We start from the raw sequence: 12,074 nt of genomic DNA on the forward strand, positions 1-12,074 counted from the left end.
TGTTGGGTAGCCCCAGTGACTACAGAAAAGAGAATTTGGGCTTAAATGCTACAGAAGGGATATGGATCAGAGATAAAGTCCCCATTACAATGATCCTTTCATCCTTACCTCCGTTTTCATGAGCCTGTTAAAATGGAGCAAGAAAAATAGCAGTGTGGTGAAGTCACAACCGAAGTCTGTTATTTCGAGAAATACTTAGAACTGATTTAAATGGCTTATATCTAAGCCACTTCAATTTGCATTGGACTGAAACTTGGCATGTTTCTCAGTCCAGATGTAATTTATTTAAATTCCTTTAGTTGTTTTTTGATTTAGAAATATGCATAGACATAAAATCTTGCAAGTCTCAATTTTTTTTGCACATTTTTGAATTAAAATTAGCCAAATTACTAAGTGACTTGTTCTTAAGCTGAACTAAGGACAGCTTTCATTTTTCATGCCAAGAAAATGAAAATTGAGGTAAACAGGGGAATGTGGACTTCTCTGCCCTCGAGTAAATGCACGGACGTGCCTTTGGCCTAGATGCAGGAGTCAGTCTCTTCAGTGGGTTTCCCAAGTATCTTAATCACCCCAAGCATATGTGAGGTTTTTTGTTTGTTTATTTGTTTAAAGACTTTTATAACCATTTGGAGAGACACGAGGAGGCCCAGGGAGGAGTCATACTCCACAGAGCATGGTTTTCTGCCAAGAAATCTTCATCAGGTATTTCTGTTCTTTTAGTACTTCTCTTCCTGAGCCTCTAGTGGATCTCCCCCTCTCTCTGCTCCCCATCATTTCTTTCCTCCCTCCAGGTTCTTTCCCATTACATCCTCTATCACCTACTCTACCCCTTTCATTGTGCATGCCAGCTTGCTTAATATTCTTGATTATTTAAGCATTCTGAGTGTCTTAAATTCTGCCCCCAATTATCTTTATGAGGCTTTTCTTCTGAATAAATATTGGTTTCTCCACATTCTGGTGACTAGAATTTTCTCTTTTTTTTATATACACAAATGCATATATATACCCCATATTGGGAATATATATCTTTAGGAGTTTGAACCAAGTCATGGTTTGAACACCTAAATGCTTGTGATATCTTGAATTCTTAAAACTGGATGAGCTAAAACAATATTATGGTCCATTGCCTTTTTAAACACTATGCAGGCATCACAAAATAGCTGCACAGAATATGACCATGGGCACGTGAGTGATTACTTTGTGACTGCTGGCTTACAAGATCTCTAAGGGATTCCAGCTACAAAGTCCATGCTTTAGATTTATCACTTCCCTGATCAAAAATCTCCAGTGGATTTCTATTGAAGATGACCTGACAGGGGACTCTGAGAAGGCAGGCGCTGTGTCTGACGTGTATACTGCTGTCTCCTTCATTAATGAATGAATAATGATTATTCATTCATTAATCAATAAAAAATTGATTAATGAATGAATAATACAGGTTAAAGTGTTCATCAGTCAGGATAGACTAGGCAATGCTGTAATAACAAATAACCGCCATGTCTCTACTGCTTACATAACAAACTGTATCTTGTTCATTGTGTATAACCATAATGGATTGGTGAGAGATGGGGGGCCTCTGCTCATTGGAGTCACTGATGGAGCAGTTGGTCCCCTGTTCCAGAGGAGGGTGTTGTGTTGACAATTAATGTTCCAGCCTCAAAACAACACCATCAGTTCTACTGACAGCCCATTGGCCAGCATTTTATGGTCCACCCAACCATGAAGGGGTCAAGAGGTATCATCTCATTATGGCCAGAAGGTGGAAAGGTGTGAAGGCAGTTTTGCTTTCAGATGGGGGAATGGACTAAATGGCTATTTGTCCTGGTTTGCTAATGCTGCAGAATGCAAAGCACCAGAGATGGATAGGCTTTTATAAAACAGGGGTTTATTTTGCTACACAGTTACAGTCTTAAGGCCACAAAACGTCCAAGGTAACACCTCAACAATCGGGTACCTTCACCAGAGGATGGCCAATGGCGTCCGGAAAACCTCTGCTAGCTAGGAAGGCAGCTGGCGTCTGCTCCAAAGCTCCGGCCTCAAAACGGCTTTCCCCCAGGACGCTCCTCTCTAGCAAGCTTGCTCCTCTTCAAAACATCACTCCCAGCTGCACTCCATTTCCTCTCTTTGAGTCAGCTCATTTATATAGCTCCACCTATCAAGGCCCACCCCGAATGGGTGGGGCCACGCCTCCATGGGAACATCTCATCAAAATTATCTCCCACAGCTGGGTGGGGCACACTCCAAGCAAATCTAACCAGCACCAAAACTTCTGCCCCACACAAGACCACAAAGATAATGGCACTTGGGGAACACAATACACTCAAACTGGCACACTATTAAAGACCAATATCTGTTGATGCATATACCCTTAGGATAAGCTTATTGGCTACATAGGGACTGTAAAGTATTTGGAAGCAAAATAAAGGGAACTATGCTGATACTCTTGTTCCATTATATATGTGTATAAAATGTCACTTAAACTTGAAAGGGAAAATCTTTTCTTTTGGTCTTTAAAAAAAAAATTCCAACAATGCCTATTTGAGTGCCTTAAACTTAATCCATCATTAGATGTTTGAAGTGTATTTATTGAATTAAACTGCAGATATGTAACTGTGTTGACCCTTAATTTAATCCCGAGAAATGAAAAATACAGTAGTAACTGTTTTCAAAATGACAGGTTTTATTAGCAAATGTGGACTTTAATTTTAATTCATTAGCATAGCAAAAACAAACAGAAACAATCATGAGGCAAAGACTATATTACTCACTTCTATATTTCGGATGCCTGGCATACACTCGATATATGCCTCTTGAATGAATGAGTAATTTTTTGGGCTTGCATTAATGTTAAAGAAATAAGAAAATTTAGTGCTTAATTCTTCTGTTGGTTTTTCCATGAAGTGTTTTATCCAGACCCTTAAGAGATGGGCTCTTGAATCAGACCCTTTAGTAGCTACATTATCTTGAGCAAGTTTCTTAAACTCTCTGTCCCCCCCCTCAGGATAATAATGCCTACCATATGGAGAGAGTAAAAAGGATTAAATTACATTTTACAAGAAACGTACTTTAAAAAGTGCTGAAACTTGGTGAAGTTTCAATGTACATTAGTCATAATTCTATAGTTATTGTTATTTTTGTCTTGATACTGCAATAGTCAGTGTAAACTTTATGCATAAACTCACAAATACAACAGTAATGAATGACAGAAATAAAACATGCAATACCAGCTAGAACTTCAGCATTCTTGACTTATTTTTAAATGTGAGATTAGCATTTACTGTTATTTTAAAATGTGTTTTGTGGTAACATTTAATGAGCAGTTGTTATGTTACAAGAGATCTTACGTGTTTGTTTTGCAGTGGGAAAGATCAGTGGGAAAGAATGATGAATCTGAAGGGTCCCTCACTCTCTCACTCTGTATAACATGAGAAAACAGAACAGCTTCCAAAAGGCACTGCAGAATTGAACCTTCTTTGTAGTGCCTCAGAAAGGCGAAAAAGTATTCTAAGGAATTTCAAAAGGTTTGTGAGGAAGGAAAATTATAATAAATTCCATAATTTTGGAACTGATAGTCACAATATCAAAGATTAGATAGTGTTATCTATTAGGGTGGAGATTTTGTTGATCTTAACCTTTGCTTTGTCCCCAAGCAACTAAAACGTAGTAGGTGCTTTACAAATGATTCATGCAATAACTGAATGTGTGCATCAGAGAATTATTATAAGTACAATCTGTACATGAAACTTAGGCCACCTTGCATGCATCATTGATGGTTAAGAACAGTCAAACTAAATTTTATAAGAAGAAAGGGGACAAATCCTAGTACTAGAAGCTGGAGGTTGAAATTCTGAGTGTCTACCCCTGGGCTCAGCAGGTTATTTGAAGAAATGGAAAATTAAAAACAAAAAAGTCCAAGTCCATTTCTTTGTCAAAATTTAGTCTTCAGTGCTGAAAATGATGTGCTTCAATTTATTAAAGCTTAAAAAACTCAGAAGATTTTTATTGGGTTATGCATATAAATATTTTTATTGTTTTATACATATATCATATTCCCAGTTTATAGCTGCTCAAACCTCTGGCAGCCTTAAATTTGTATGAATCTAACAGTCTTTTTGGTTAACTTTCTGGTTAAAAGAACATTAAGACGTAAGAAATTTTTATATTTCACTTTCCTAGTTACAATTAGAAGTTTAACATTCATCAATACTATCAATATTTTGCAGAATATATTTTTTCTTTTTTCCTCCTTTCCTCTTAAGTCTTTTGACAAATGAATAGCATCAGTAAAGCCTCTAACATAACATATTAAGCAATGTTGTGTTAAAGCACCACCTGAATTGTTGAAGAGTTTGTGGGCAGGTATTACAATTCACTATAGCTGTAATAGAGGGTAATGTCACTTTAAGACATGTGATACTTTACAGAGGAGGATGTATTGAAACAGACTACTGCTACTTACAGCACCGTATAGCAGCCCTGCTCCCACATTTAGCTGCTTTACTCTGCCCTGACTGCACTGGAGTGAGGATGGTCCGTCATTAACTATAAACTGATTCCCATCAAGAAACTGCACAGATATTATCTCATCATCACTTCAAAGGTCTCGTCAGGCAGAGGTGACGCCAGGAGATGATTTAAAGGTGAAAATGACAAGCTTTCCACCCCTCAGACCTTGGCTCCTTTTCTGACAATACAGTCTGAATGAACCTCGGTGTCTTCTTTACTGTGGAAATAGGATTGAAAGAGAAAAAACTATTTTTTAATCCTGACAAAGAAGATCATTGGGAAGCTGATTTTCAGAAATCTCGTATTGTGGCACAGATGGATTTTAAAAAGTGTTAGATCTTTCCAATGAACACTAATAGAATACTCTGCTCTTGGCTGGATTTTTCAGGTAAGAAGCCTCTTCAGGATTTAAGATTCAGAAAGCAGATTTGAAACATATTCAGTCATCTCTAGAGAACTATGTGAGGTGGATGGATTATTTGAGAGAAACATCTTTTAACATAGAGGGCTCTTGGTAAGCAGAGTTAGCAGTGAGAGAGATATGCAGGAACCTTGGAGGTAATGCTGAGAATTAAAGAAAGTTAAATGAAAAAAGAGAGAGAAGGAAAATATTGCAAAGGTAAAGTCACAGTAATCTTTTAGAGTGCCAAGATCTATGTGGGTGAAGAAATGAACAAGAGAAACTAGAGTCATTGGAAACTGTTAAGTTTTGATTGTGGTAGGATTTTTTCAAGTTCAGATGAATTATTAGTGCATTTTAACTGAAATTCACAAGCAGTCAATGCATGCCACAGTCACCTTTGTTTTGTCTTTCTGTAATTTGCAGGGTATTCTGAAAAATGGCTCCAAAATGCATTAATTTCAGATTCACAGAGGGGTGTTGTTATTTATCACTAACTGAAGAGAATGCATTTATGTTATACTAATAGTTCTGAAACAATGAGGCAAAATATGTTGTATACAAAAGTAAACAGTGGGCAGTGAAACTAATTATAAAGTGAATGGTCCATCTGAGCCACAGGCTGGGGCATGAATGGCAGCATGCTGCTGGAAAATAATGCTTTCCTACTTTGCACTTAATTATGGTTGTCACCAATTGTCTATCATAGTCCTAAAATCCCTTCTCAGGGACTGTCTCTCTCCTAAAACCTATAAATTATCCTGTATTAGGTGCACAAATATATGTGAAATGTTTTTTTGCTTTCTGAACATCACGATTGTTGAAAGAGTTCCAATTTCCATGAATGAAGGAGCCACACTGGAACGTCACTAACTGGTTTCAAATGTATAGTTGAAATTCTTGAAGGGTTTGATTTGACAGTGGAAAAGAAAAGAAAGAAACAATATTGATTCCAAAGCCTCTACTACCTAAGGGAGAGCATATAGTTAACTGGATTCTAGTATGGAAAATGCTTCCCTATCACTGGCTGAATAAGGACAATGCCTCAAGTTTGATTAATTTGGCAATATGAAATGCAGCATAAGGTGTCGTTTGAGAAATTGGACAATGTGTAGCGCAGTCGAGCCTTGTAGCTCCTAAGATTCTTATAGGAGTGGGTAGATAAGACTGTCAAAGTTTCAGTGCCTGGGAAAAGGTATATGCTCATCCATAAATACATGCACCACCTGTATATGCATATTCATCAACACTATACAACAAATGGCACAATGGAATCTTAGGAGGAAAAGCAATATTGCAAATTATGGCTTGCTCTATAATAGAAGCATAGATCTTACATCTGAAACATTCTGCTGAAGACAATTTCTTCTGATCTGAAGTCCAGCCAAAAGGACTGGTTCTATCAAGAGATTACAACATGCCTCTGAGAAATGATTACTTAGTTTAGAAGACAGCATCATGATTAAAAATTCATGACTGTAGAATTAAAAAAAAAAAAAAGGAAGAAAGAGAGAACCCACTCTTTCCTTCTTGGCTTATGTCAGACTTGCAATGAAGTTAGAATGAATAGGAGCATGCAGCTTTTCAGTGCCTGGGATCACTATAGTTTAAAAATTGCCATGTAAAACAGCATTTTTAGTCATCATTAAGGATGTTTCAAACTACCTGATAGTCAAAACTTGAATGTGTTTTTGTATTTGTCAGTCCTTGGCGTTTCATCTTGCAGAATTTTAAAAATTAATTTACGTTCTCCTCGAGCGTGCTTTCTCTCAGTCCCACTACATGGCATGCTCTCTGCTGGATCATTAATTCTAGCCAGCAAAGTAGCAAAGGAACATGACGTCTGAGACTTCCCTTCCCTCATCCGTGGGACTGACTGAGCTGGGGGCTTGAAGTTGGAGGTAATCCTTCCTGTCTAATGTTCTCTTTAGAGAATGGCAATGGTCTCTGCGATGTCCTGGGTCCTGTATTTGTGGATAAGTGCTTGTGCAATGCTGCTCTGTCATGGATCCCTCCAGCACACTTTCCAGCAGCACCACCTGCACAGACCAGGTAAGTCAGGAGCTGGCTCGCTGCAGCCTCCTCCAGTCTCACCGCTGTCTTTTTAACAGATGGTTGAATGAGAGTGACAGAAAGTGTTATAATGTGGGCAGCCTGCCTTTGATTGAAAGACATAATGTTGGCTGGATGCTTTTGGAAGGGGTGTGTGTGTGTGAGATGTTAAAATGCCCTGGAGGGATTTCTACTGATTTCTCAGAAAAGGTGGTTTTCTCTCAAGACCCCATCACCATCATCATCACACACACACACCTTGAAAAGTAGAAGCTACTTGTTTTTGGATGCTTTGGCCACTAGCAAAATATTCTGCAAAGGTGAGAGAACTTTCAGGACTTGAGGATTTTTAAAGGGGTGAAATATGAGCTTTGCGGTTGATAAAAGAATGTATGTATATTCCTTGAGCACATTTGTAACTAGTCTAGGTACTGGGATCACTGTCTGCATGTGGCTAAGGATTTTGTAAGGGTGTTAGTCATAAAACTAACTTTAGAAACAAATTGTCAATGGAAAAAATTTAAAGTAACTTACTATTTTCTTGTCTGGGTTTAGTATGCCTCCTTTCCTTTTTCCCTTTCTTCACTTTCTGTTCTTCTGGTATGTTCAGTGGCCTTTTTTGTTTGTTTTTTCCCCCTCCCTTGGCAGTTTTAGAGACAGGTTCTCTTCAGTTTGATTTTTTTTCCCCTATATTGAATTTTGAGTTCCAGAAGCATTTTGCTTTCTTCAACTTTCTCTTCAAAGTATATTTCTTAGCCTTTCATGGCCCCACTCTTCAGACGAGATTTTTTTCTCTCCTTTGCCTGGTCGGCATTCTCTTTGCTGTGCCCTAGCTCGATTGTCTCTACCTCTCCTGGTTCTCGGAAAGACTTCTTTCATTTTCTGTTTAGCTTCCGCCTTTGCATCCAAAACTACCCCCCCACCACCACCTTCACACCCCCCCCCCCCCCCAACGGCGTCCCTCCACCAGGCTGCTCAAGTACATCCGCGACCCAGTTCAGGCTCTGGGGACCAGCTGCGCCTCCAAGCTCCTGATCCTCAGTTTGCAGGTGCTCCCAGCCTTCCATTCCCCTCTTTCCAAAGCCCTTGTTGGTCTCCTCCCACCTGCCCGGCTTCCAGCTGGGTCGTCCAGCGTCTACGCCTTTGCTTTTCCTTGGCTCCGCAGCCAGCCTGGGCACGGATCCTGGGCTCTTCGGCACAGTCCTCCAGCAACACTTCCCAGGGCGCCGCTGCCTCCCGGGACTCTGCCTCCAGGCTCGAGGCAGGATCGAAAGAGGACGGGTGTAGCCCGGTGTCCCCCGTTCGCTCCATCAGGCTGCAGGCGAAAGCGCAGTCCTGCTGCTTGCGGGAGCCCGGGCCGTCCCGTGAAGAAAAGCTGGCGGGTGGCCTGAGCTTGGGGTTGAGGCGGGGATGTGCCTCTGGGCCCCATACACCCTCATTCCCCAATCCGGTCGTGGAGGAAAGGCGAGGGGGCGCTGGTGCCCCTGCCGGTGGGTATGGGAACCGTTCTGCCGCTGCTGAGCGCTTGTATTTCTGCATCCTGTGTCCTGAGCCTGTGGTGGGAACCGTCAGATTCAGAAGCTTCAGGGTGGAGGTGGGGGAAAAACAAACGTCGATTTTGCGATCCCCGCGTTGCCATCAGCAAGTTAATCACCTCTCTGTTCTGGAAAAAAAAAAAAAAAAAAACGTCTTTGACCTGCTACATAGGCATACATATAACGCAGGAAATTTGCATTCCCTGTAATAACAATAAGGACGCATAAAACAGCTGTTAACTTTGGGTGTTTTAGGCAAGGATTTCTAGGGCTAATTCACATTGTCTGCCTTAATCCTTATAACAGGTGGGCGTAATATTCCCCCCTCCTCCCTTTTGCGGAGGAAACTGAAGTTCAGAGCGGTTGGGTAACTTGACCCACAGCTGTTAGCTGCCCTTGGAAGCCAGGTCGGGGTGAAGCCAGGGCCAGAGCCAGCTCCACAGGAGGGAATGCTGCCCCCCATGCACAGAATAATCATGTCAGGAATGTACCCTCTTTGAGCAGGTGTGAGCCCCATCACAAAATTTGTGAAAACTTTCAAGTTGTATCAATACACGGACACGTTTGAACTGCAAACTAATTATGACAGGCGGTGCTGGCAGAACTGGTGAGTGGTGACGGGCAGTGAGGGGGGACAGCAGAGCTCAGGCCTGGCCCCCATCTTAGTTACTCAGTGTTACTGGCGTGACCTTGGACAAGTTGCTTCACTTCTCTGAGTCCAGTTCTCCATCTGGGGATATTGTGAGGGTGTAAATAAAATAATGTTCTTGAAAGTGCTTTGTAAAAACACTAAAGTTCTTCATAAGCATCAGGAATTACTGACTCCCCCACCTAATAAGTTACAAACTTGTGTGTCAGGGAGATTGAGTGAGTGAAATTTTGCTGTTGACACAGCTAATGAGCCACATAGCCAGGATAAAACTTTGTTTTTACTTTTGCTGCTGTTTTTAAGCCATCAGATAGATAACTATAATAGACCATCAAATACTGTATATCTTATTTCACCCTCTATTCATATAATAATGAAGTAGATACAGTACAATTTGCAGTAAACTTTCACATATATTGTCACTGTCAGTTACTATATATATTTATGTATTTGGTGGCGGTTATGGCTGTGTTACCTTTAATAAGTAAAATCATGTCTATTTATGAAAATAAGGCTTATTAGTAAAATACAGTTTTCAACTGTGAAAAACATCATTAGGTTCTGTCTGAAATTAAGCTCAGCATTTGTTTTCTGCATTATCTATCCATTGAAATTTCTTAGTATCACCAATGCTTGGTCGATCTATAAGTCAAAAGCCCCAGGAAACAGTAGCACTGAAACCAATTTCAGCCCAAGTGCTTATACATTTCAGACCCATTTCACTTCATTGATGAAGTGAAGATACTATAAATACCCTTTTCTGGATGCAGAGAGATTAAAATGATATTAGATTGCAAGTCCAATGGCTCTATGTAATACCTTCATTCAACTTTCTTGGTTTTTTTTTTGACATTACCTACAAAGATCAAAGCAATAGATCTTGGTCATAGCAATATTCTAGATTGTTTCAGTTGGACTCTTTAATACCGCATTCTATTTTGATTTCAAAGGTAAAATATATGCCTTTTTTGATGGGAGTTGTGATGCTTTTCTTGATAGGTCTTAAATCTTCAGGAACGCTAATAAAATGTATATGAAAACAAGAGAGAAATCAGGGCCAGTTATCTGTGACAATCTACCCCCAAATGAGCAAATAAATAAATAAATAGCTGGATAAATGAGCAAAAAGGAAAAACATAATCTCATTTTCTCAAATCGGTTAAAACAAGTGACATGATGAGAAAAAATGAGACACAAGCAGACCCTGAGCTTTGCCACATTTGCCTAAGCTTGAAAAATCGCCTCCTTCATAAGGCAGGAGCAGGCTGACACTGCGTGCATACCAAGTATCTGGGAAATGTGGAAAATGACAAATCTTTCACTCAGAGCCCTGAACAGAGGCAGAGTGAAGGCTTTACAGCTGCCTCCTCAACTGCTCAGGAACGGCTGGTCCGTCTCTTGCCAGCCTCTTACAGGCAGCTTCACTGTCCCCTACATGAGTAAGATTGATGGAGCTCTGATCCCAAGCAGCCAATTTCAGTCTCTCAAGAAATAATCCACTACACTGACAGATGAGAGGAATTTGACGCGATGTTCCCCTCCTTTCAGACTGTGCCACACCTGGATGGCACTAGTCAGCCAGTGTCCTTTAGGGGAAATGGGTAGAGATTTGGGCCAATTTCTGCTGTCATAACATGAAATTGGGACAGTGTTTTTGTGAGGCTGTGAATTTGTGATCTGTCTTCTTGTTGAAGTGGGTTTGTACACAAACAGAAAGAAAATATGTTAACTAGAAAATTGACTGATTTAATATGTTCTCCTACAGTCCCTAAGTACTTTCTATTTTTCATATTTATAGTATTAGGAATGCACCATTTATTTTCAGTTACTCACTAGTTAAGGAAGATTAAAACAGTCAATCAAATGAAAGTGAATTTTAAATTTACACAAATGAGTAAAATGCAGTATAGATTAACAGATTTGTAATTTCAGTAATTTAATATTTGGCTTGATGGAGGTTTATTTTGGGAATGGTGTAGGAAATTTTCATAACAACTTGAAGAATAGCAGTGCCATATATATATGGAGGACGCTCAATTTAAAAAAGACTAAACAATGAAAACTCAGGAGTGGCATTTCAAATTTTATAATCACTGGTTTTTGAGTCATGGGTAATGGAAGATGAATGGTTTGGAAAGTGTTACTTTCCAATTTAGGATTACTTTTTTCTCAGTAGGGTGAAATGAATTATGACAGCAGTTTTAACGGTTACTTAATTTTTTGAGTGTCTTTGTGTGTGTGTTTGTGCACATGTGTGTGTGCAGGAGGGATGTTCTCAAAACTTAATAAATATGAATCTTCTTAACCTACTTTAGGGAGAGAAGATCCTTGGAAATCTTTAGTAATTTAAAATCATGTGGATAAATTACATGAGAAGAGAAGCTAAAAGTGCCTAATGAATCATTTATTCTTGAGTCACTGATATTTTATTGACAGCAGTATGTGGAAATGATATGTAAAAAGAATACTCTGAATAGAGTTGTCTGTAATTTATACTTGGTTGGATTTAAAGCTATGTCAAGAAAACTATGTATGTTGGGAGTATTCATTTATGACTTAATTATTACATGTTGAATATCACCATTTATTTTAAAGTATGTTTTTTTTGGTTAAAACATTAAAAAGTATTCTTGTTTGCCTTACACTTATTTTTATCCTACTGTTCAGTGTTACTTTACTGAAAGCTGCTTAAGGAATATAAATTTGAATACCATGGTACATTACAATAAAGAGCTGTTTTATAATTGTAATATAAAAGGAATAATGGGAAAAACAGTGGCTGCATATTGGCTTTTAAGAATGCATACAGTGCTAGGTTACTAAGCATAGTGAATTGGCCTGAGGATTAGAGCAGACAGCTTGTTATTTGGTGTAAGCTGGTGCTAGTGATTATACATTGAGCAACTGATTAATAATATTGATCTAGAACCAG

At 39.3% G+C, this 12,074-nt stretch overlaps 1 protein-coding gene across 2 annotated transcripts in view; it reads left to right on the plus strand.

Moving 5' to 3' along the window:
- The first annotated feature begins 4,507 nt into the window (after positions 1–4,507).
- The window catches only part of TAFA1 (TAFA chemokine like family member 1), a 584,365-nt gene continuing 576,798 nt past the window's right edge, over positions 4,508–12,074 (plus strand). The window contains exons 1-2 of one of the 2 annotated variants that reach the window (XM_037829156.1): positions 4,508–4,894; positions 6,838–6,958. In XM_037829156.1, the coding sequence (XP_037685084.1) occupies positions 6,841–6,958 (118 nt within the window). In that variant the 5' untranslated portion in view covers positions 4,508–4,894; positions 6,838–6,840. Of the gene's footprint in view, positions 4,895–6,745; positions 6,959–12,074 lie in introns of those variants that run through there. The other variant, XM_037829157.1, reaches the window with a different exon arrangement.

Source organism: Choloepus didactylus, chromosome 1, assembly GCF_015220235.1.
Source record: "Choloepus didactylus isolate mChoDid1 chromosome 1, mChoDid1.pri, whole genome shotgun sequence".
In the NCBI taxonomy this organism is placed as follows: domain Eukaryota; kingdom Metazoa; phylum Chordata; class Mammalia; order Pilosa; family Megalonychidae; genus Choloepus; species Choloepus didactylus.